Raw genomic sequence first — 24,364 nt, 5'->3', positions numbered from 1 at the left:
TGTGTTGACACAGAAACGACACAAACAGAGACTAAAAAGGTAAACTTTAGCTTGAATTTAAGGATGCTTGCAACCATGTATGATGCAACATTATACCCCCTCATATACATGTGAGATAAGAACAGCTTTGAACATCACCGGATAAAAATAAAACTAAACAAACACAAGTAAACAATATTTATTGACAGACGTGTGTTGATTACAGCATTTCAAAATGCATAAGTGACACGTAACGGCTATATACGTTTGCATGCACAAAAAACCGGGTCTCTATCTAAAAAAAAAAAAAAAAAAAAAAAAAAAAAGTTGGATTTATTTCTAAAGAGAAGAGGCGGATCTTGAGATGATGTGGGCAATTTCTACGTCTACTCTCCTTCATTTAATTTAAGGCACACAAAAAGTGCTTCGGCAGAAGGCACGGAAGCCTTAATTTCAAAGTCACGAAATTTCTCAGTAATCCATTAAAAAGTCACCACGCGTTGTAAGAGGACGGGATTCCCCTTTTAATCTTTTAACTCTTTCAAAAAAAGATGGACGAAGCATTAGCTTATTTAGATAAGCTGGATTACAAGCAATTTGTAATTGGGTTCTCTTGTATTGTATATACTTTTGAGCAATACCTCAAGTAAGAATCACAAAACTAATAAAACACCCACACATACTAAATAGTGCGAATAGTCTTCGTCAACATCAACGTTATTTAAAGCCTGACCGTCCCAATGAATTGGCAGATATTGTGACCAAGGAAGATTTCAAAAAGGCACAGCTTTACAACTTTGACAAATCTCGTTTTGGTTTCTTTGAAGGCTTGTACAAGCAAGTCGAAACCATCTTGATGCTTCATTACGATGCACTTCCCAAAATTTGGGATTGTGCTGGCGAACTTTTGTACAAATTCACTGGCTATGGATCCGAGTATGAGGTAATATATATATAAAGAGGGCTGAAGGGAATCCAATTGAACAAGTATATATCTCTTATAGATCCTCCAATCTCTTGTTTTCCTTACACTCTTCAGCATTATCTCGACCGTAACATCTATGCCCTTCAGTCTTTACTCTACCTTTGTTGTCGAAGAAAAGCATGGTTTCAATAAGCAAACACTTGGTTTGTATTTCGCAGACATGTTAAAATCTCAACTTGTGATGGCTGTTCTCATGTTCCCCTTTATGTCTGCATTTTTATGGATCATCAAGTCTACTGGTGATAAATTCTATTTTTATGTTTGGTTAATTGTGTAAGCTATATGCATTTCCAGATTTAGACAGGATTTGTTGGAAGGTTTTCTAATCTTGTTGTATTTAGTATTGTGTTCCAACTCTTCATCATCACTGTGTACCCCACATTCATTCAACCATTGTTCAACAAATTAACACCCATGGAAGAGGGCGAATTAAGAAGCCAAATCGAAGCCTTAGCTGCTCGTATCGAATTCCCTCTCAAGAAATTGTACATTATTGATGGATCCAAGCGTTCAGGTCATTCCAACGCTTACTTTTATGGTTTCGGTAAGAACAAGCATATTGTGCTTTACGATACCTTGATCGACCACTCCGACAATGATGAAATCTGTGCTGTTTTGGCACATGAATTGGGTCACTGGAAGATGGGTCATACATTGAAATTACTTGCTGTTAACCAAGTCTATTTGCTCTCAATCTTTTGGTTGTTCTCCTTCTTTATTAACAACAAGCAACTCTATCAAGACTTTGGATTCAACACTATGCCTACCTTGATTGGATTCTTATTATTCCAGTTCATCTACTCACCCATCGAGAGCGTTATTGGATTTTTGCAACACGTGTATCAACGTAAAAACGAGTACGAGGCAGATGCCTATGCTTTAAAGTTGGGTTATGCCTCTACTTTGCGTAGCGCCTTGATCAAATTGAGTGTTAAGAACTTGGGAGGTTTCAATGTCGATCCCTGGTACTCTGCATGGAACCACTCGCATCCTAGTTTAGTCGAGAGATTAAATGCACTCGGTGTTAAGCCTACCTCTGATAAGCCTATTGTTGTTGAAGACAAGAAGGAATTATAGACTTTCTCTTCCTTTTTTTCTTCTTCTGTAAAAACTTGAAATAAATATTACAACACTTGCATGTAATTGATGAATTAACTTTTTTGTGTATGTCGCCATGATACAGTTGTACTTATTGCGGTTTATAATTATAAGACATACAAATAACTTCAATTATCAATCATTAAACATTATCGTTATTCTTCCTGCTTAAGGATTGTGTTTTTCATTTAGAAACAATATAATAGAAAGTCTCAGACGCATCATGCTAATAAAGGAAATCAGCGTCACCATTAAAGGAAAAGGATAAGGAAAGTGCCACCTTACACTTTTTTTTCTCATTTTCAAACATGTGGAGGCTTCCTCGAGAGATTTTAGCTCTAATATTTAGCCATCTCAAAAAAAGAGACGTTTTACACTGTGCTCTTGTCTGCAGTACTTGGAAGCGTATTGCAATGCCAATTGCTTACGAGACTGTGATCCTAAATGGCGAACATGTTGATCTTGTAAAAAAGCTTTTGGGATTCGGTCCGCTTGAACGCGATCGACACTTTCAATATGGAAAATTCACAAATTGGTTGATGATTGAAAGAGAATACGATGATGTATACTTTAACAAGGAGGAATTGATACTACTATTAGAATACTTGCCAAATCTCGAAGTTTTAGACTTGGGCGATAGCAATAACTATGTGTCTTATATCAAGTATATAAATGAAACTGAGTCCAACAAATCTTTGTTGAAGATTAAAAGCTTTATAACCGAAAGACTAGAGGACGATTTTGCTTTTAACAATCTTTACTTCGCTACCTGTTACAAATATCGTGCCACTATCATTGATCTGGATCTGCAATTTGAAAATTTGTTCTTCAACATAAGCTCTATAAGTGGAGATATCATTACTTTGTTAGCGCATTTCAATAGGTTGACAGATTTGACCTTTACAAACACTTGCTCTGCTGAACTTACCACGTTGGATCTTCAAGAAGCTTGCCCTCATTTAGTTTCGCTGACTTATGACAGTGATTTTCATATTCCGGATTCAACAGTGAAAAATGTTCTTGACAAGACAAATCATGGGGAATTGGATTACAAGGATTTGAAAGAATTTGATATCACTATTCCGTCAATTCAAAAGAACTACGCTGATTACATTGCAAAATATGTCTCTCCACATGTGGAAATATTGAGGCTGCAAATCAGCAACCTGGATTTATATGATTGGATGGATAGCATTGGTTATTATAATGCTTTGAGTCTTTTAAACAGTTTGTGTAGCGTAGAAAAACATGTTCATATTAGCTGGAGTCCCGACAAGGATTACATACGACAATCTTCGGACAGTAGGTCTGATATGACCAATTTTTTCTCGTGTCTGAATGCATTTAAAGGGGACGATAGAGTATACTGTAGTTGCCGGTTTTCAGACCGTCAAGAAGGCTATAAATCCATTCAGCATACTTCAAATCATGACTTATACTTTAATTATGGGTTAAACCATTCTGATATTTATAGTACCAGCGATACAGATTCATCATTTCGTAGTACTGAAGTTGTTCTGCCCGATTATTCTAAATCTACTATTGGACCCAAAATAATCAATAATATGGAAGTGAATATATCTATGCTCGATGATCATGCAGATTTACTTTTGAAATTCGCACAATATGCACTAACAAATTGTCCAAATCTTGAATACTTTTTATATAAATCAATGGGATATCCTAAAGGTGATATTTGTATTTGTCCTGATATATACATCGATACCTTCAGAAGAGAAAGGGAAAACAGGGTATTAAATACGACTCAAGAAAACCTCAAGGTTGTAAAGACTCGAAACATAATCCCATCAACAGAAATGCTGCGACTTTTAAATAATTACGTTCCTGCTATGGAGACTCTTGTGTGTGGTTATGACAGTCCCTATGATGCACCACGGGTAGACGTGACCCTACTAGATCTAACTGAATCCGGAAACCTTTCATTAGTGATCATTGACATTCAATTTTTATGTGTTGATAGTCCGGATGTATGTTATATTGAAATGGAGTATTCCTCTAAAGATCGTAGTTACTACCTATTGGAGATGAATGAAAATGGTCTTTCTCTTAACTCTGTTACAACCGAAAATATTGAAGAACAAAGCAACAAGGATGGTGCCATTATCCTGTCGATCCTTATCAAATGCCACATACATGTCCACTTTAAATTTTACTGTGAATACACAAGGGTTGCAGATATCATCAATGGGGAACTTATCCAAAAAAATGAGGTCTCTTATGATTCCTTTATATTATTCAAGTTGTAAACACTCACTTTTTATCAAATAAATCGCATCAAGTTATGCATTTTTTCAAACTGCAGACAGCATTTTGCAAAATGTAGACAGGTTATGGCATTTTAATTAAAGATTGTTATTTAATCATACAAGTATGTACTTCTTTCACCTCTTCATAAACCCCACTTTGTTTTCTTTTTCTGTTGCTACATTTATCAGTTTTGGACTGATATTGAATAAGAAATTGGGACAATATATTGCGAATCTTGCGTCGCTTTCCAATTAACAAGCCAACAAGATCGATACAAAGAGGCCTTTTCAATGTTTTGGCTCACAAAATGAGTATTCCATATTCCGCGGCTTACTGAACAGCCGCAACCCCAAAGAAAAGAAATAGAGACATATATTATTGTGTAAAGCAGAATGTCCTTTTAAGTTAAATTTCAAGAAAGTGTATGATTAATTTCTGTACAGAAAGCTTTTACAAATGACATGGCTTTATTTTGGATAGGCCCATGCGAATCCAAGAATGACCACAATTTATCAATTTGCGACGATTGTAATATTTCCCTGCAGGACTACGGATGCTATGACAGCCACGCAGGGACGTGGGGTTTGCTTTGCTCTCTCGTGTGTGAAACTTTAATCTCAGTGTATCGTAGCAACAAAGGCTACTCCAATCTTCATCTAAAAAAAACAATAAAAATGAAACCCTTTAGGGAAAACATACAAAGTACAGATAACCTGAAGTGATATTAAAGTGTATTGAAAATATAAAAAGTGGCAGTAATATAAGAAAAACCATGGTTATATTTCCCTTTCGTCTTTAATCACTTTAAAATAATCTTTATTTTATTATATATTCATGCATTTTTCTTGTACCATCGTTTCTCCAATATGGATGTAATTAGTTGAATATGATTGGTGAAGCATCTGTTCCCCGCGCTCTTTTTTTTTTTTTTTTTTTTTTTGGCTTCACGATAGCTATGAGATAATTTAGAAATAAATCGTTCGACCCAAAAGTGCAGAACCGACTCGTCCGGACGGTCAAAAAACCGTCTGGACGGTCTTGGTTTGAAGGCCTAGTAGCTTGATCTTCAACTTCTGAGACATGTCTCATTTGGCAATAATTGTCGTAGATCTTACTTATCTTCTTGAGATCGTCGATGACGTTGTTAATGTTGGCCAGCTCTTTGATTTCTAGTGGGACATCGAGCTAGATGACTTCATTCATGATGGTTATGTCGGGGGAAATTTCGCTAAGTATATAAAATGAACAATGTTTTCCTTTTTGGTATTTGAAAGTTAGATTTTCTTTATATACATACTATATTAAATTTCTTACCAACTGCTTGTAAAGAACAGACTACATGATTGGCTTTTCTTAACATTAACTTTCTAGAGAGAATCGCCAAACGGATCAGGTCAGTGCATAAACTATCAACGTCCTTTTGGGCATCTGGGGGCTTGACTTCACAATATCCAAGAGTTGTACCAAATAATTTTCTATGAAAACGCTTCATCATAGCATCGGGGCGGAGATGTTCGGTATTATCTTCTTTTCTGTTTAGCCTACATAAAGTTAAGGCTTAGTAATTCTTCTTGCTTTTATATGTAACTTTCTATTATTTACCATATTAGATGCTTGTTGTTTTCCGGACTGTGGAATTTGGGTGAGAGCACAGGGTCAACGTAGTTAGTCGTGAGCTCCATTTCGCTAATTTCTTCAGTCTTTTTAAAGTTTGACAATTTATTAAGGCTTTTTTTTTAGTCATAAATATGTCACATAAAACATTATAATAAGCCTGAAGTATTCTTACCAGTTGAAATAAATATCGAGAATTATTTGGTCATCTTCAGTAACTTTGCCGTACATCTTTGCTAACTCTTTTTTTAAGGTAAATCTGTTTGATTTGCCGTCAACACCCTGTTATTGAATTAATGGATAATGATAGCGTGAGCCGGTTTGACTTGATGAGAAACCAACCACGGAGACTTTACTATGAGCTCTATTACTCTACTAAAAGTGCAATAGTATAGCATACATCAACTTTATCTTGCTAACTCTTGTAAGTTTTGTTAATTCAGCATGGATGCTATCATCAACCACAGCTTTCGATTCATATTCTTTAGCTATAGTATCCCTTAAAAAATTGATGTTTTCTATATCGATATATCGTAGCAGGAAAGGGTCATACTCTTTGTCCTGGGTAAAATAATGCTTTTCGAGGCGCTACAAGGAGTGATTGTTAGAAATAGCCCCATAATGTATTTTTAGGCTTATGCATTTACAGTAGGTGGTGGGTCTCGCTTTTGACAAAGAATCCTTTTCTTTCAGAATTTTGCTTACAATAGTTGATGTATTCCTTAAGAGGTCCAACAACTTCAAAATTGTTAACAAGCGTGTACGTTGGTTGTGCTTGTGATGGGGTTGGTGGCATATAAAATGCAGACGATTCTCCTTGGGTTGAACAATTTGGCTGTTTGTAGCCAGAGGTTCCGCAAACTGGACAGATATATCAACGTCTGTCGCCTTATTGGTCCGCTCGTTTGGACAGTGTTTTTTGAATGCTGTCTGGAAGACTCTGTTCAAGACATTCTTTCATCCCAGCAATTACACTATATCATATAGTCAAACTTATATCAAACCTGGTAAAAAGAACAAAACTTGCTGCACCAAACAGTCTTACCGGGTCACCACCAGCTCCATCCACCGATTGTTATCACCTCCAAGCATGGAATCATAGACCATGTACGAAGATACCCAGTCACTTACTATGTTTAAATTTTCCTTATCGTGATTAAGAAAACCAAGTAGACTGGCCCTTCGTTCTTTTTGAGTAATGTATTCGTCAAAGGCTAAGAACAAAAAGCTGATTAATAAACCGACAGAAGATTGTCTTAAGAGAAGAGCTTAAACTACCTTTTGACAGGGTTGAAATCTTAAGGAAACGCGTAATAGATTTTTTTTGTATGAAAGAGAAAGAGTGATAAACGCTTAATACTTTTTTTTATAGGAAAAAAACGCGTAAAAGACTAAAAAAGTTGTCAATTTTAGATTATCCACTTGACGGGGAAATGTCTAGACCTCCGTATTTTTTTCAAACGCATTTTTTTTATACTACTCACAGAAATTCTGGCCAGAAGACCAGCAGGCCAGTATATTCACAACTATTTACAGTGCAATCACAGCCATTCACGGTTCGTGAGTTCCAAAACTCATGAACTCTCTGCCTAGGAGGTCGCCCTCCTATAGCAAAGACTAGCCGCAGCCGCAATATCACAATCTATCTTTTTCAATTTAGCTTCTTTTCAAAGAAACAAGAGTCGCTACTAAACAAACCTTTTTAGGTGATCGGTTACTTTCATACGATAAAAGAAGTATGTCAAGGGAAAAGAAAAGAAGAAGAATAAGGTGTGTGAACCAGCTTTATGTATAGATAAACAAGCTTATGTCAAGATGATTTCATATGTCTATTTTATCATCCATAATGTTTGAGCCTTTACTTAAAATAAAAAGGCTTTCTTAGGGACGGCCAGAGTGCACGTAGTCGCAACGTAAGATCTGTGATTTGGATGTTCTATAGACCTGGGAACAAGAATATACGATCAAAAACAACGTGATAATTACAAATAAATGTATATTAAACGATTCATACTTATTTTGACAATTCTATCATTACTCTTTTGCCTTTGAGCTCGGTTGATCTTAACCTTACGCAGAAATATTAAGGTTAAGTCTAAACGAGAAGCTGAAAGTAAGCTGTAACACACATATACTGATTTAGACTATGCTTTTTGTGATAAATGTGTATATATTTCAAGTTGTTAAGCAATATTGACCTCTTGATGTCTATGAAAGTACAAAGCTATTAACGCGCAAATTTTTCCTTTTTGGGATATCCGCACCCGGCACTCAACTCTGGCAGCTGAGACTCAAATATTTGGGTGTGGATATTCTGGCTGGGATAACATATCTGGGGGTTACTCAGACCTTTGGATCCTTCAGTGATTGGATATTGAATTTAAAAGTGACACTCAGCAGCCAATATATTTTTGATCCAAAGGCTGTTATTAAATACATTGACCAATAGTTTCTGAATCCAAAGGCTGCAGTTCAAAGTTCGACAGCTGCTGTTAACTTGGCATGAATGTAAGGACATATTCAGTACACTATCTTCATAATGGGTGGTTAATAAAATTCGCTGGAGCCGACCACAGTTATCGAACTTCAATAAGAAATTTGGCTAATGGGGTAATATTCGATATGATTTCTTTATGACAACAATGTTATATAAAAGGGCTCATTATATGCTTTTCTTTCTATTAATTAATTTAACTGTTGAAAGTTATTCGACAATTGAATACAGTTCTGTCTCCTCATTTAAACAATGGGCTCTCTGAAATTAGCTGTATCAAGATAAAGACTTGTTGAATTTATTGCATCAATAAAAAAAAATCATGATAAAAAAAAACGGAGTCAAAAAGGAGACATAAACAAAAAAAAAACACAATCAAAAAAAACACAATCAAAATAAAACATAATCAAAAAAAAACATAATTAAATGTTATAGAACAATAAAATACATGTGCATGATATTTATTTTTAGAAAATGAACCGTTTTTAAAAATACCAAGAACCCGTTGGCTCTTTGGAAAAGTATTTAAGAAGTACGTTACTTAACGGAGGTGAGCATCCCTCCTTTCCACTTTTACATACTTTTTTTGTTTTGAATTGACTGACTTTTTGCTTATGAGCTTAAACGATACCTACAAAAACAAATCGGTGCGTGAAATTATACAAATGATGAAGGAGCGAAAGAAAAGGGCCATTCAAGCAAAGGAGGAAGGCGAAGAAGAAAACAAAGAGGAGGATAACGAAGGAGAATACGAAGGTAAATTACATGTCTCAAAATTTAAAACTTTTTGGTGATGACACTTACCCTTTTTTTTTAGAATATGCTGAAGATCCTGGCCCGAGTACACCAGTTAAAAGAAGAAGGCAAAGCAGAAACAGAAAATACCAAGAACTTTTTGAGAAAAAAATGGAGAAGGAAGCGGGAAGACTTCAAAAGAAATCTAAAGTTGTTGCTGGTGATGGCGCAAAGAAGTGTAAACGATGTACAGAGGCAGGCGTTTATAATGAGGAAAGAGCTCATACCACGACTAGATCCCCATTGTGTCCTTTTCATCAGACTACGAAGCAAGAGGCAATAACTGCTGCATTAGAGACAAAAATCACTTCAACATTTACCAGAAAAATTGGGCTGGAGGCATCACTTACTTCCAACATGGATGGGGAAACAAAGACCATCTTTTGTGACAACGTTTTGACGCTCGTCAACTTTATGCGCGAGACTGCAATAAAATCAATGTTATTCGCAAATTTCTATATTTTAAAGCTATTACAAAAGAACAAGGCTTACGAAGACTGGGTGCTGCCAATGATATTTTTTTCTCCTGTATTTTTCAAATCCTGTCAGCAACTGGTTTGTGGGCGTAATATGAGCAGCAATAACACAATGTTTGATAAAGACGATATAATTGAAAGTTTCAGACAGTACAAATTACTGTATCCGGGAGGCTCACAAGTTTCTACCGATACTGGCGGAATATTTTACAGTAGTGCCCAATCTAGTTTAGCAGCACAGAGCGCCACAATTTTCTCAAATCATGTAGTAGAAAGTTTTGAAAAAAGAATGAAGTCATATTTTATATTTTGTCTGGCCAACGTAAGTGACCCACTGTGTTAATTATTCAATCATATACTTACATTATTATTGTATCTAGTTTAAGTTCACAAAACCGGAAAAAGTTGCTCTAGCGGAATACTTGTTTAATAAATGTACAATGCTCAAAACACCTGTTTGGCCAACAAATATGGTGTCCTCTCCTGCACTCACGGAATACTTACTAGCATTAATAATGATGTTCAAGGTTAGCAGCGTCCATACACCTTTGACGGTCTCTAAAATTTCTGAAAATCCCGGTATTGTCATTACAAGCTTGTTTAAAATCTTAAGAGCTACGGAAATGTCCAATGTGGCTCAAACTGTTGCTGCGGAGGAGCCTCAAGATTCTGTATCTTTACCTTGGGTTTACAATATGTTGAGCATAACCTGTGAAAATGAAGTTGAAGATATCAACAAAAGAAGACGGTCAGCTTTGGCAAGGAAGATTCGAAACGCTATTAATTCAACAACACCTGTTGCTTTAAGTAAACCATCATTCCTGTCTGAAGTGAACTTTAACAAAGTACAAGAAAACGTTGGAGCAACACGTCTGCAGTTAGCACAGTCAAGAATATACCTCTCCGATCCTGAAACCAGAGACCCAGATGTTATTATACCCGAAAGAAAAGATTGTTTTATACCAGAAAATTTCTCTATTCACCATTCCCGTAAAACGTTTTCCATGATGCCTCACTACGGACTGAAACGCCAATACGTAACAATTGATATTACTACTTTAAGGACTCTTGTTAATAGATCTGACAATATCAAACGTATTGCAATTTATGATCAATCGCTGGATGCATATGCCCGAGATTCGACTTACTTCATGAGTCTATTTGATTTGAAAAAACTAGGACAATCTGGAAGGTAACGATTCTGTCTTATAATTTTGGTTCATATAAAAAAAATAACATTTTATATTATCGCAGTGTCACTGAAATGCTTAATAGAAGAAAAGTCATGATGCGTAATATTCTTTGTACGGACGGGCGTTCGGCTGACTTTTTGTTTACCAGACCTGCAGTTCCCAAGGACAATGAAGATATAAAGCTTGAAATGAACGATTTTGAAACATGGGAGATGCAAGACGTAGTCAGATTGTGGGGTGCTGATCCGGGTGTCACTGACATCTTTGTTGCGAGCGATGGAAATGGAAATGATGCGCATGAAATAAGGTCCATATCGACAGCGGAGTACTACGTTAAAGCTGGCTATAAAAAAAATCAGGTAACAATGAATTCGCTCAAGCAAGAAGAAGGGATTACTACAATTGAAACGAATATTCCAACCCATCGAACTTCAAAGCTATCAATCTTTGAGCAACATTTACAATATTACTTCACCCATCTAGACACGCTATTACAATTCTATGATGGTCGATTTACGGATCTTCGTTTCTCTAATTACCGTGGTCAGCAAAGAATGGATAATGAACTTGTAAACATATTTTGTTCAGGCGGTAAAAAATATAATCCGGACAATAAAACCCATCCGCGCAGAAATAAGGCAGATTACAAGCAAAGGCGCCAAAAGAAAAAGAAAAAGAAGAATAAGAAAAAATTGACTTTGCAGGTGGGAAAAAGCTCACTATCGGCGCCAGCAACAGCTTACACTACTGTATCTGTAACAACGAGCGGCCCTTCAACCGAGACTCAAAATCAGAAATGGAAGAAAGCTCCCTTCAAGAACGAGAAGAAAGTGCCTTTGATCGCCTTAGGAAATGCAGTATTTAACGTGACAATGAAAGGAAAGCAATCTGGTATGCTTCATAGGTTAAGGAAAAAGATGGAAGAAGCAAGTGCAGATGAAAGGCTGATTCTGGTGTATACCGATGAGTACCTTACTTCACAGGTAAAATAATGAACGATTCGGATTGTTGTACTAGATATTAATACTTTAATTTAGATGTGTTCCAATCCTTCCTGCTTGCTGAAAACACTGGAAAATGTTCGAATCCCTGATGTCGGAAAGATCCACAATTTGTTGACTTGCAAAAGTTGTAACAAATTATGGAATAGAGATACCAACGCGGCTCGAAATATTTACTCTATTGCAAGTTTCATGCAAAAAAACAACAACTTACGTCCAAATAGATTCCAAAGACCTGCAGCAGACCCCCAATCATCCATATCGTAAACATATGTTGATAGTTCGGTAAGTCAATATATTTAATTCAAAAAAAAAAAAAAAAAAAAATTATAATATTTACGATTTATTCTCCCCCCAGACATGTCCCCCGTGTCGATATTCTGCTTTCCACACCCGTATTTTTTAGCGCTGATTGCACGCCAATATACACTTGAATTTTGTATCCGAGCCAAATAACGTACAATAAAAAGCTCCAAATATCAGAAATTAAGTGGGAGATAAGCGCTTGTCTTTTTTTTTCTGCTTTAAGAATCGAATTAGATGGGTGTCTGACTGACTGGGATCGAAAAGTCTGAAGAATTAATTGAGTGTCTGACTAACTGGGAATCGAAATATCTTAAAAATTACGTGGGCTCGACTGTGAATCGAAAAGAGTTACAGATTAAGTAGAAATTAACTTAGTAAAAAAAGATAGGAACTAAAGTTTCACCCAAGAGGCTAAGAAAAGAGATACAATTCGATCTGACACTGGCGTATATGTAATCATTCGCAGCAAAACAACGGTGAAGAAGCTCCATAGTCTGCTTAACCATTATGATTCTACGGCATGTTCCAAGGCTATTACTTTTTAATAACATTTATAACTTCTTCTGCAGTCTTGTGTCTATTGATAGGAAATACAGGAAGAGGTTCCTGAACAGCATAGGTCGTGTCATTTAATCAAACACGTTTCGATTGTCTGTGTTCATTTCTAAATCTGATAATATCCGTACCAATATGGGCTTTTTTTTTTCGTATAAAGCTTCATATAATTACACGTAAAACTTATAAATTAAGCAGATTTCGCCAATGTTTATTTTATGGATCTGGAAAAGGAATTTGTTTTATGTCAATTGAATTACTGGGTGTGGAAACAGTCAGAGTCGGAAGCCGGGTGTGGATATCCCAAAAAGATAACTTTACGGGTGTGGAATATGTTTTTCGTTTTTTGTTTATTCCCACCACTTTTTTTGTAATGGCTTGTTTTATGAACGTATTTCAAATGTATAATAGTAGTTAACCCTTTTTTTTTTATTAAATGACTGTCATTCATTGCAAGAATCTACACACTAGCCTTAGGCTTAAACTTAGGTTGATATTGCTCTTATGATCACAATGGCTTAATCAAATACTTAAGAAGACATACAAAGTAAAAAACTTACCCACACAATTCATTCTTGAAGGTTAAATGTCGGTTGAAAATGGTCCACTGCTGCTGCTGCTGCTATTGCTGGAGTAGGGAATCCTTTCACACTTCTATTACCATGTACTAGTCTGTGATTAAGTATCGATCTGTCGTTAGATAATCGGGCCCCTACGATTCATTCTTGAAGGTAAAATGTTAGCTGATAGCCGTGACCATGTCATCTCTTTATAAAGTCCTATTCATTTGGTATAGATTAACATGAGTTACTTCACTTGTACGCTCCACCTCCTCTTCAAGGGTTATGTCACTCATGATATTGTCGATGCTCTCTCGTGAGAATTAAACTTTTTTTTCTCAAAAAGGTTCTATTAGTTGAAAAAATTGTTCCCAAAAAGTTCATTCCTGAGTCCCTTTATTAGTTGTATTTACTACGATCTTTATTATTTTATTACACATAAACTTCAAACCAATTGGAAGTTCACAAAAAAAATGTCCAATAGTTTTTTAATCCCGACCAGATTTTAAAAAAGTGTTCAAATGGCACTGTGATAGCAGGAGACAGTTAAACCTGCATACTTTCTGTGTCCCTTGATCGACAGAAATCCCCAAAAAAAAAAAAAAAAAAAAAAAACTTATGACACTAAATTGCGTGCTTTCACTCTTTTTTGTCGAAAGACACTCAGGCTCCCATTTTACTCTGCTACTGATCCCGTATTTAATTTAATAAGCGCTATTAGAAACCCTCCCATAAATAGAATACATCCCACAAAAAAAAAAAAGATGTAATCTCTATCTTTTGAATCATTTTTTAATATTATTTCATGGTTGGTTTACATGAACTGGATCAAGCCACTGAGCTTGACATCATGCTAACTCGTATGCAAGAACTAGTCATCCAATGTAAGGTCGCACACACATACATATATACCAGTTATGACAACACCCATAATAAATAACACCCCCTCTTTTATTTTGACAGTTATTAAACAAGGACAGGATGAAATTACACCCGTTGTCAAATATCGTTCACCCGAAGAACTGTACAAGGCCATGGATTTCCACTTACCTTTGAAAGGAACAGGTATCGAAGGTAAACAGTGACAAAGTGTACAGGTAGAAGACTATAGACACTTACCTATGGCAACAAAAACAGGCACTTTTGATCTCGTTAAGTCTACGTTGGAATATAGTGTCAATTCATGGAATCCTCGCTTCATGGACAAATTGTATGCGGGTACCAACCCCATTGGTGTCATTGCCGAACTTTTATTGGCCGTCTTGAACAGCAATGTCCATGTCTACCAAGTCTCACCCGTCTTGACACTCATGGAAATATCTGTCACCAAAGCCGTAGCCAGTCTTTTAGACATGGGCGAGGTAAATACACATATGACAAAAAGAAAAGAAAAAAATATCTAAACAAACAAAAGAATGGCGGTGGATTGTTATGTCCTGGTGGCTCAGCATCCAATTTATTGGCTTTGGTGACAGCCCGTAATCACTTATTCCCATCCATCAAATCAGAAGGATATTTCCCACGTCCATTTAACCCTGCATCTGCATACGGTAAACTGATCGTCTTTACTTCTCTTCATAGTCATTACAGTATCGATAAATCGGCTCAAGTCATGGGCCTGGGTACAAACAATATTGTCAAAGTACCCGTTGATGCCATCGGCCGTATGAAGGTGGATGAATTAGGTAAAACTCTCCTTCTTTCCATAAAGTCTTTTACTCATTTTTTATGTATGTAGAGCGCTTGATCAAGTTGAGTATCGAAAAGGGTGAAACTCCCTTTTTTATCAACGCAACAGCAGGAACAACCGTGTTGGTAATAATAAGGAGAAATATGAAGGAGGGGGGAGGTTAAAAAACTCATACAAAATCATTTTGTAGGGTGCTTTTGATCCTATTCGAGCTATTTCAGGTATTGCGAAAAGATACAAGTGTTGGCTTCATGTGGATGGATCATGGGGAGGCACAGCAGTATTTTCAGACCGTGTGAAAGAAGAGAAAGATTGGTTTGATGGATCTGGTTTAGCGGATACTTTTACTTTGAATCCACATAAACTCTTGGGTGTTCCTTTACAGTGTTCCATGTTGGTCACACCACACAAGGCCCATTTACTCTTTGCACAAGCCAATTCTTTAAAAGCAGATTATCTTTTCCATGGCAACCCCTATGACTTGGGTGCAGGTACCATCGGGTGTGGACGTCGTCCTGATGCGGCCAAAGTATTTCTGGCATGGAAATTCTATGGTCAGCAAGGTCTAGGAGATCGCGTGGATAAAGCAATAAAGACAGCACAAAGATTTACAAACATGGTACGAGAACGACCTCATTTCAAGTTGGTGATGGATCCTAGTCCGTTCTTGCAAGTATGTTTCTGGTTCATACCTCCAAAGGTAACCGTAGATATATCGCATATCACGCGAGAATTACATCGACGCGTGAACCAGTCTGGCGAATTCTTGGTGGATCATGCACCGTTGCAAGGTGTGCCTGATTTCTTCCGTATTGTCATTAACGCACCCACTGTTCATTTACGTGATCTTGAAAGACTCCTGGTTTCCATTGAGGAGGCCAATGCATCTATAGACTGGGAAACAATAAATATCACTTGACCCTAACCAACCTATTTTCTCCTTCATCTATTATTATTTAAAAAAGGCGGACTTTTTATTATTATTTTTATTATTCTCTCTCTTTCCTTTTTGTTTTTCTTTCTTTTTCTTTTTTCTTGAACATTCATTTGTTAATTACGAGATTTAGTTATTTTCTTACTGTAAGAAGGTATATCAATGGCATCCCCTTCTCTGTTATGTAGAGTACAGGCGCTCTATCCTTTCGAATCAGACGATCCTTCTTCGCTCAAGTTTGAAGAAGGCGATTATATTGATGTTGTATCAAAACTTCCTTCGGGTTGGTGGGACGGTTGGTAAGTTACTTTATTCTGTCAAAAAATAAAAATAAAAATAAAAAGTCTATCTATTTTTTTTTAATTTTATTCTAAACAATAACGTAACAGGTGTAATGGAAATCGTGGCTGGTTTCCTAGTAATTATGTAAAGGTCATTGAAGAGCTTGGTAGTACAGGACTTGTGGTACGCATAAATTTCTTTTTTAGCAGGAGCTAGCAGCGGGATTTTTAAAGAAAACAAACAAAATTAAAAAATATAGGCAGGCAAAAAACCCACAGGGACAAGTAAAAAGAATAGCGTGGTGGATTTGTTTGATGATAGAGTAGGAGGTGTAGAATCGAGACGTTCTTCATTACCAGCACATTGGTCGCTTCAGACAAAAGAGGACGGAACAGCCAATTATTATATCAATACATTGACGGGCGAGATGCGATCCTCGATGCCAATGGATGATGCCACTTCTTTTTATGACGCTGAGTCAGACGAGGATTCAATTACTTCGACTATTGATAGCTCGGTATTGGAACCAACTTATTCAGAGGAGGGGAATGCAAAGGTAACAAAAGAGGCAAAAATAAAAGGAGACACCACTCTTTATCCTTTCTTAATTTGTACATGTAGTGGACAGAACGCAATACAGGATTACCATTATTTAATATGTCAACCGTAGATACTGCATGGCATGCGGATTCACAGGTAATATTCTTTAGTTCTGTTGAAAATCTGACAAGATCATAATTTTGCGGTTTTGCTTTCTCTTTTTTTTTCTTCTCTCTTTGTTCCTCCTTATTAAAAAAACCCCCCTCTTCAATGGTATAGGAGTCAAAATTACAACCATCGAATCGAACTGGCGATATAACATGGAACCAAGTCTCGATGGGAGTCACACTCTCTATCAACAATCTGATCAGCGCAGTTAAATCCGATCAAAGGGACAGCTACAAACCCTTGTGTGCGAAAATCGTTCAGTCCGTACGATCCATGTTAGTTGCTTCAGATACCATCAGTAAGGATTCGCTACATATCAAAACCAGCGGTACATTGCGTTGTCATCATCGCGCCATGATGGCATCGCTATCCAAAATTATCCTATCTTCTCAACTGTGTGCAGATAATACAACAGACGATGTGAGTAAATTACTCTCGGATTTACATGAACTTTTGCTAGCCATTCGTAATTTTATCAGCACCTGTGAAAATATACCGATTCAAGTTCATCCCGTCGATCCCGTCCTTCTTACACCAGAAACAGGCGCCTCTATTCATCGAAGACAGAGTTTGGATGGTGGCATTCGAGCAAAATATCAGCTACAATCTGACTTGATTGAGAATTTAGAGGCATATGGATCTAGTATGCAAGAGCAAATGGAGGCATTTAGGATGAATTTATCAAGACATAGTGATTCTCGATGTTCTTTAGCCGTTTTGCTATTCACACAATATCGAAATTTTGGTAATCAAAACGGACAATTTCTTTCGATTCTAGAAGACATTGATTTCGAAGGCATCCAATCCCCCGCATTAACCGTTGCCAAACAACGTCTATACGATGGACTAGGACTGTTATTTTGCAAGATGCAAATGATGACGGATGAATCTGTTGCTATGGATACCGTGACCGAGGATATGCAAAGTGCAGCAAAGGACATTATGGAAGCCATTGGCTCCATCTGTAAAATCATGTCAAGTTTGGTTGCGGCTAAAACTAAACAGTCTCTCAAGAGCAGCAGCAACAGCAGCATCATGAAAAATCATGGTAAGGAATCTACCCAGATCAGTTCTTTTTCAGATTTCTTGCAAAAATCTGCAACACCTGATCTTTCTTATAAAAGGTCCCAATCACTTTCTGTTGAATCATTAAATATGACTCCAATCAACACCCATAAACAAAACCGCTCTTCCGCTCCTGTCACTCAAAATCAACCCGCTGTATTATCGGAAGAAGGAAAGTCACCCAGCACGGCAAAATTAAAACAATTCTTTGGGGATGACCCCCTTTCGACTGAAGGAAGGGTGACCAAGGATGAAGAAACAGTAGAGGAAGGAGGCGTCCCTCGAAAAGAGCCACAGAAACAGCAGGAAGGGGGACCGCAACAACAACAGCAGCAAGGGGAGGAGGAGAGTTATCTTCAATACGACTATAGTCCAAATGAAATTGTATTTACTTTGGATGGCAGTGTGAAAGGAGGTACTTTACCTGCACTGGTAGAGCGCATGACGTTGCATGACTATTTGGATATGAACTTTAACAATACATTTCTGTTAACGTATCGTTCATTTTGTACGTCCATGGAACTATTGGAACTATTGGAAGCACGCTATAATATCAAACCCCCTCACGGTCTTTCCTCACAGCAATTGGAAATCTGGACTACTAAAAAGCAGAAGCTCATTCGCTTACGTGTATTTAATGTACTCAAGATTTGGCTGGAACAATATTACTATGAAGAAGATTCCGTCATTCTCGATCGTCTCTTGTTTTTCACAAATACAAGCATCAAGGACACCTTGAGCTTCTCTGCGTATCAATTAGAACGTCTAATTCAAAAACGAAAAGAAGCCTGCAAGGATCTTAAAAAGCTCATCATCACACAGCAAGTCGAGACACCTGATCCCATCTTACCCCGCAACTTGAAAAAATTTCGCCTATTGGATATCGATTATATTGAAATGGCTCGTCAATTAACCATGATGGATTTCAAAATGTACAGTGCTATTAAACCCGTCGAATGTCTTAATAAAGCATGGTCTCGTGACTCGAACACAGCTGCCAATATTCAAGCATCCATTGATTATTGTAACCAAGTAACCACCTGGGTTTCCGATGAGATCTTAACGCCATCCGAAGTCAAGAAACGTAGCACATTGATTAAATACTGGGTGAATGTAGCCGAACGATGTCGATTACTCAACAATTTCAATACGTGTATGGCTATTTTATCCGCCTTTGATAATAGTGCGGTGGGTCGATTAAAAAGAACCTGGGAAATGGTGGGTGCACGCACCAACCATCTTGTTTCTCAAATCCGTAAATTAATGGGCGCCAATCGAAATTTCAATCAATACCGTGTCCTCATTCACTCGGTGAATCCTCCCTGTATCCCCTTTTTAGGTATCTATCTGCAAGATCTTACTTTTATCGAGGATGGTAATCCAAATTTCCTGAAAACATCCAAGGATTTAATCAATTTCGCAAAGAGAGCAAAGACCGCTGAAGTCATTCGAGAAATGCAACAGTATCAAACCATGGGTTATCAGTTCAGGATAGTCGAAGAAATTCAAACTTTTATTATGGCGAACTTGCACAGTTCCCGTGATGAAGATCAATTGTACAGAGAGAGTCTCAAACTCGAACCCAAGTAAGTCCATTTATTATTTATATCTCTATATTTTTACTAAATAACTCTATTAAGGGAAAGAGATGATGAAAAGATAACGCGACTCTTGCAGGAATCAGGTTTCTTGTAAACTTGTCCTTTATAATACCCCCCTTTCACACTTTACGTAACAATAAAAATGTTTTTTTTATATACAGACACGCACACACACATATAATTTTTTTATTTCGTATTAAACATCCTGTCTAAAAATGCGGTGGTAGCATTCCATGAAAAGCCCAATACATGTTTATCATTAGAATTGGAGTCAACGGATGAAGCCAACGGTTGATGAGGATGGCGTGATAAAGCAATGGACTTAAGATGGTGATGACGATGTGCTATTTGCCTCTGTTCCATATGAGGTACATAGGATTTCTTGTGGTTATCCACTTGATTCACCATGGCAGCAGCAGCAATCACTGGAATCACTGAACTAGACATGGAATGCTGTAGTGGATTTCGATTGACTTTTGTAGACTCTTGCTTGATTAAACTCTCTAAACATCGAATTAAACTGTCCTTCATCGGATCTTGATATCGTCTGATACATTTATATTCTCGATTTAATTCTTTATTCACTTTTTGCACATGTCGATTATTATTTTCTTCGTATACTTGTTGTCGTTGTAGCATGACTTTTTGCTGTGTTCGAGATAAGTTTCGTCTAAGATTGTCTTCTGCTATCATTGGCGCTGCTGGTGGTTGCGGTGGTGGTAGTGATGGTGATGATGATGAGGAGGCATCGGTGGTGATAAACTGTGAGCGAAGCAATTGCTTCTTTAGCACGGGTTCTGTCTTGACGGGAGACACGATTTTTGTATACAAGGGTTGTTTGGGCACTACTAAATTATCAGCAGTTGCATTCAATGTTTGTTCAACGGGGGCAGCCACCACTCTGTCAGTCAATGAAGCTGGGTTACTCCATGTTTTCTTTACCACACTTTCCTCGGCCTTTTCTTCAGCACCTTCCTCTTCTTCTTCTTCTTCTTCTTCTTTAGCAGGTGCGGCCTTTTTATTATTACGTGGTGTGAGAGTGGTGAAACCCTTTCTGTCAAAGGACATGCGATGTAACGATCGTTGAGATTGAGAGCGTCGCATCACGGGTCGCTCAATGCTACTCGTGTCGTCTACTAAATCCGCTTCAGAGTCCGTATGGGCTGCACTATTGGCTCTGGCCATGGGCGCCAATTTCGCAACATGCACTCGTCCACTCGATCGTCGTTTTACATGATGTCGGGTAGGTTTTTTATGTGTGTGGGAACTAGCCGTTGTCTTATTTGTATCTTCCTCTTCTCCCATGACGAATTTATTGTCCTTCATTTCTTTTTTTTTTTTGTATAATAAAGAAGAGAAAAAAAGGTGAAAAAAATAATAAGAGAAAATGTGTGTGCTTTTTTGAATATCCGCCGAAAAAAGCACCATCTCTTAGTTATCCCAAACCCGATAATCCACCGACTTGGCCCCCTTCTTTTTTTTTATGCAAACTTTTCCATAGTTACACAGACAGCTCTTGCTCGTCCAAGGTGAGCAGTAACCCCAATCGCCCTCTTAAAATAGTCATGGTTACCGTTCTTGTATTTCAAGGGGTCAGTGACGTGTCCAACATTTTTTTAACATCTCAAGTGTAACAAATTGTCATCTTTACGTCACTGCCTAACAAAAAAAATGTATTTTCGCGTTTAGAGAAAAGTATATTTGATTTAGACGCGTTGTTGTTGTCTCTTTGTTTGTTACAGAAAGTATAAATTGGGGAAGAAAAAAAATAGTGTTTTTAACAACGGATATTTTGCTTTTTACGTTCACCCCGAGCATGCCGTCTTGTGTAAACACACTTTCTTGTTTATATTTTTCTTTTTCTTTGTGATCCTTGATATACACACGCCTGAGAAAGAAAAAGAAAATTGTTTTAGGCTCATGATATTGACAACACTTTTTTTTTTTAGTTTTATCAGCCCAATGCAAGTTGTCAATAAAAAAAAAAAAGAGATAGATAAAAAAAAAAAAAGCGAAAAGCGCACTTTGAACAAATAGGCAACATTGTGTTACCTATTGATATTCGCATAAAAACAATTTTAAATATATATATACATGGCTCATGTCAATCAAAGAGAAAGAGAAAATCTATAGTGATGGTGGTGCAATCCTTTATTGTACGACATTTATTATTATTTTTGGGTTTTCTAACACAATCAAAACAACAAACGGGTTAGTTCAAGTAATAATAAAAAAAAAATTATGCAGAATACATAATATGACAACATAATGTGTTCTCCATACACTCTTTTTTTTCTATCAGTGATGATCCAGATGATTTACAAGCGTTTTTTGTATAACCTTCAATCTACGCATAATATACACGCGGAACTCATTCCGCCCAGTCAAACTCGGAGTTCCACAAAGCTGTTTTGTTTATTGTTGTCCAATAGACGGCTGAAAAAAAATAATCTCGCATTATTCAAGCACCGATGATGTTTTATGTAGTCAAAACACTCCAGCCAAAATAAAGCAAAACAACTTTTGTTTTAGTAAAAGGGAATGAAGAATGAATAGAAGAGAATAAATAAGAACTTTAAAAGGTTCATTATTTTTGTTGTTGTTGTTATTATTATTATTATTATTGTTGTTGTTGTTGTTGTTGTTCTTAAAAAAAATAAAATGGTTTGTTTTGCTTCCACTTGCCTTTTCAAGACCTTTTTTTTTTTCCTTTATAAAAAGAGTGTTCAACAGAATATTTTAACTTTCTTCTTCACTACCTTTTTTCTTCTTCTTCTTCTTTTTAAACATGAATGGTAATATATATATATACATTTTTGATGGAACATATGGATTGTAACTAACGATATACTTACTAGTCTCTGCTTTACTTAATCCTGTAACTCATGGTCATCGTTCAAGATGTGTTTCCAGCCCCGTTCTGCCTGTTCATAACCGACAAAAACAACAAAATCATCAGCAGCAGCAAATGATGGAAGATGATCATCTTGGTGGAGGAGTGGGTAAACCCAGAAGTCGATTCTCAGAATACGAAGACAATATCATCCGCAATGGTGTTGCTCAACGATTAACATGGGGTCAAATATCCGATCTGTTACCTCATCGCAAACGAGCCACCTGCTTTAACAGATACAGAACATTGCAAGGTATTCGTAAATCACGTAAACAAAGCTCGGAAGCAGGCTCACCCGTCATGACATGTTCACTATCCACATCTTCTTCTTCATCAGCCAGTCCATCTAGCCCACTCCACTCACACTTTCAACATCAACAACATCAACCTATTGCAGCCTGTTTGGCACTACCACCGTTAATGACAAACAGTTGGTCAACTGACATCATTTATCCCATGAACAATTATCATTATGCAGATATACAGAATAGCAGTAGCTGTGATTCTTCTTCCGATGAAGAAGATCAATTGATCTCTCGCATTTCCTTACCCGCGATAACAAGACAACCTTATTACAATCTGTAAATACCCCCACCCTTATTCTTATGCTTCTCTTTCTTTTCTGTATTACTTTTTTTTTCTATCCCTTTTTATCACCACTTTATATTCCCCCATCAAAACTCCAATATATATATTATGCCTTTTACTTTTTTTTGTTTGTATTTTTATGATAATAAAACTTCAATTTCCTCGATACTTTTTAAAGGTTTCTCGTACACCATGACCTTCTTTGAGAGCCTTCATACATTGATCGTCGATGGCAACATATTTCTCACAGTTACAAATGACGTCTCCCACAAGCTTTTTTGGAATACAAATCACACCGTCCAGATCGGCCACCATGATATCACCAGGTAGAACAGAGGTTGGGCCAAGTGTGATTGGAACCTGGATTTCGGAAGGTCGTACAAAGGCGTTTTGTGGCAAAATAGAGTGTGACCGAGCAAACACGGGGAATTGCATATCGCGCTGTTCACCAAGATCGCGTACCCGACCATCAATAATCACTCCCTGTACACCTCTACTTTGCGCTCCGGCCGACATTAAGCCTCCCCAAACTGCGTTTTTCACATCTACATATCTTCTTTTTAGTCTTCTTGTTGATTATCACTTTTCTTTTCTGTTCTTTTTTTACCTGATGGTGCCGAAATCACTATAATGCTTCCTTCATGCGCCGCATCCACCTATTATGTATTTTTGTCAGACTTTCACTTACTTTAATTGGGCAGATAATACACTTACAAAATGCTCTGAAGGTGTTGGTGCACAAGTATCGCTTTTTTCAACCATCTGTGTTTTTGTTACAATGAGTGTTTCCCATGTTGTTTTCATGCTCTCAGCGAGCTTACCTTCACCGTAAAGGCAGGTCCGACAATACGCGTGTCTCCTTCACAGTACTTGGGTGACCATAACTCAATATCAGGAATATATCCTGCCCAAGGCCCTTGACCTAATTTCAAGAGTGCATCTGCAATCTGTTTTCTTTCTGGTTAGTTTTTTTCCCTCATGAAGAGAAAGAGAGTAAACTATTTGCTTCTTACCTCGCAAGTGGAATATTTTTTCAATGCTAAAAGTGTACTATCCATAGAGAAAAAACCCAAAATAAAACCCAAAATAAAAACACTCTCACCCAGTGTGCCTGAAGAGTCATGTGATTGGAGGTTTTTTTTTTATGTTCACACACAAATAAGGTTCATTTTGAAATCAATGTTTGTTTTTCCAATATGTCAACCGTTGCATGGAAAAAACAAGCTCACTTTTTTAAAGGTCTCGTAAACCCAAAGGTTGAAAACCACTCTCTTTTACC

General features: G+C 37.1%; 11 protein-coding genes across 11 annotated transcripts; 7 read left to right on the top strand and 4 right to left on the bottom strand.

Moving 5' to 3' along the window:
- Positions 1 to 391: 391 nt before the first annotated feature.
- On the top strand, positions 392 to 2,117 carry EV154DRAFT_433607 (peptidase family M48-domain-containing protein). Its single transcript, XM_051596739.1, has 4 exons — positions 392 to 625; positions 679 to 922; positions 984 to 1,237; positions 1,306 to 2,117. The coding sequence occupies exons 1-4, from the start codon at positions 531 to 533 to the stop codon at positions 2,039 to 2,041; spliced, it is 1,329 nt and encodes a 442-aa protein (XP_051463773.1). The 5' UTR covers positions 392 to 530; the 3' UTR covers positions 2,042 to 2,117.
- Positions 2,118 to 2,359: 242 nt separating this feature from the next.
- Positions 2,360 to 4,430, top strand: EV154DRAFT_489800 (uncharacterized protein). Its single transcript, XM_051599342.1, has one exon. It carries the CDS (start codon positions 2,371 to 2,373, stop codon positions 4,327 to 4,329), a length of 1,959 nt encoding a protein of 652 aa, XP_051463772.1. The 5' UTR covers positions 2,360 to 2,370; the 3' UTR covers positions 4,330 to 4,430.
- Positions 4,431 to 5,525: 1,095 nt separating this feature from the next.
- Positions 5,526 to 6,740, bottom strand: EV154DRAFT_557666 (uncharacterized protein; the record flags this gene model as incomplete). Its single annotated transcript, XM_051605446.1, has 7 exons — positions 5,526 to 5,558; positions 5,628 to 5,871; positions 5,933 to 6,058; positions 6,120 to 6,226; positions 6,365 to 6,432; positions 6,498 to 6,532; positions 6,592 to 6,740. The coding sequence occupies 7 exons, from the start codon at positions 6,738 to 6,740 to the stop codon at positions 5,526 to 5,528; spliced, it is 762 nt and encodes a 253-aa protein (XP_051463771.1).
- A 2,118-nt stretch (positions 6,741 to 8,858) lies between these two features.
- EV154DRAFT_489775 (uncharacterized protein) lies at positions 8,859 to 9,720 on the bottom strand. The gene is made up of 3 exons (XM_051599341.1): positions 9,584 to 9,720; positions 9,237 to 9,519; positions 8,859 to 9,069 (listed from the first exon to the last, which is right to left on the bottom strand). The coding sequence occupies exon 2, from the start codon at positions 9,489 to 9,491 to the stop codon at positions 9,252 to 9,254; it is 240 nt and encodes a 79-aa protein (XP_051463770.1). The 5' UTR covers positions 9,492 to 9,519; positions 9,584 to 9,720; the 3' UTR covers positions 8,859 to 9,069; positions 9,237 to 9,251.
- A 439-nt stretch (positions 9,721 to 10,159) lies between these two features.
- Positions 10,160 to 10,525, top strand: EV154DRAFT_489766 (uncharacterized protein; the record flags this gene model as incomplete). Its single annotated transcript, XM_051599340.1, has 2 exons — positions 10,160 to 10,418; positions 10,505 to 10,525. Coding segments are annotated over exons 1-2 (251 nt in total), but the record flags the coding sequence as incomplete, so codon positions are not given.
- Positions 10,526 to 10,741: 216 nt separating this feature from the next.
- On the top strand, positions 10,742 to 11,977 carry EV154DRAFT_489761 (uncharacterized protein; the record flags this gene model as incomplete). Its single annotated transcript, XM_051599339.1, is given in 5 exon segments — positions 10,742 to 10,789; positions 10,858 to 11,046; positions 11,061 to 11,540; positions 11,552 to 11,885; positions 11,940 to 11,977. Coding segments are annotated over 2 exon segments (477 nt in total), but the record flags the coding sequence as incomplete, so codon positions are not given.
- A 2,124-nt stretch (positions 11,978 to 14,101) lies between these two features.
- On the top strand, positions 14,102 to 15,981 carry EV154DRAFT_489756 (pyridoxal phosphate-dependent transferase). Its single transcript, XM_051599338.1, has 6 exons — positions 14,102 to 14,208; positions 14,288 to 14,398; positions 14,462 to 14,685; positions 14,739 to 15,009; positions 15,063 to 15,139; positions 15,205 to 15,981. The coding sequence occupies exons 1-6, from the start codon at positions 14,130 to 14,132 to the stop codon at positions 15,931 to 15,933; spliced, it is 1,491 nt and encodes a 496-aa protein (XP_051463767.1). The 5' UTR covers positions 14,102 to 14,129; the 3' UTR covers positions 15,934 to 15,981.
- Positions 15,982 to 16,553: 572 nt separating this feature from the next.
- On the top strand, positions 16,554 to 19,739 carry EV154DRAFT_4051 (ras guanine nucleotide exchange factor domain-containing protein). Its single transcript, XM_051595333.1, has 4 exons — positions 16,554 to 16,786; positions 16,871 to 16,926; positions 17,050 to 19,589; positions 19,644 to 19,739. The coding sequence occupies exons 2-4, from the start codon at positions 16,888 to 16,890 to the stop codon at positions 19,696 to 19,698; spliced, it is 2,634 nt and encodes an 877-aa protein (XP_051463766.1). The 5' UTR covers positions 16,554 to 16,786; positions 16,871 to 16,887; the 3' UTR covers positions 19,699 to 19,739.
- Positions 19,740 to 19,768: 29 nt separating this feature from the next.
- Positions 19,769 to 20,957, bottom strand: EV154DRAFT_489752 (uncharacterized protein). The gene has a single exon (XM_051599337.1). The coding sequence runs from the start codon at positions 20,928 to 20,930 to the stop codon at positions 19,791 to 19,793; it is 1,140 nt and encodes a 379-aa protein (XP_051463765.1). The 5' UTR covers positions 20,931 to 20,957; the 3' UTR covers positions 19,769 to 19,790.
- Positions 20,958 to 22,312: 1,355 nt separating this feature from the next.
- EV154DRAFT_433599 (uncharacterized protein) lies at positions 22,313 to 23,201 on the top strand. Its single transcript, XM_051596738.1, has 2 exons — positions 22,313 to 22,399; positions 22,463 to 23,201. The coding sequence occupies exons 1-2, from the start codon at positions 22,393 to 22,395 to the stop codon at positions 23,080 to 23,082; spliced, it is 627 nt and encodes a 208-aa protein (XP_051463764.1). The 5' UTR covers positions 22,313 to 22,392; the 3' UTR covers positions 23,083 to 23,201.
- On the bottom strand, positions 23,202 to 24,219 carry EV154DRAFT_489748 (RraA-like protein). Its single transcript, XM_051599336.1, has 5 exons — positions 24,099 to 24,219; positions 23,907 to 24,032; positions 23,800 to 23,847; positions 23,693 to 23,741; positions 23,202 to 23,630 (listed from the first exon to the last, which is right to left on the bottom strand). The coding sequence occupies exons 1-5, from the start codon at positions 24,141 to 24,143 to the stop codon at positions 23,239 to 23,241; spliced, it is 660 nt and encodes a 219-aa protein (XP_051463763.1). The 5' UTR covers positions 24,144 to 24,219; the 3' UTR covers positions 23,202 to 23,238.
- Positions 24,220 to 24,364: the final 145 nt, after the last annotated feature.

The sequence above is a fragment of the Mucor mucedo genome (genome assembly GCF_025094135.1).
Source record: "Mucor mucedo strain NRRL 3635 chromosome Unknown EV154scaffold_1, whole genome shotgun sequence".
In the NCBI taxonomy this organism is placed as follows: domain Eukaryota; kingdom Fungi; phylum Mucoromycota; class Mucoromycetes; order Mucorales; family Mucoraceae; genus Mucor; species Mucor mucedo.
Note: the sequence above shows the minus strand (reverse complement) of the source record. Positions and strands in the feature narration are given on the sequence as shown.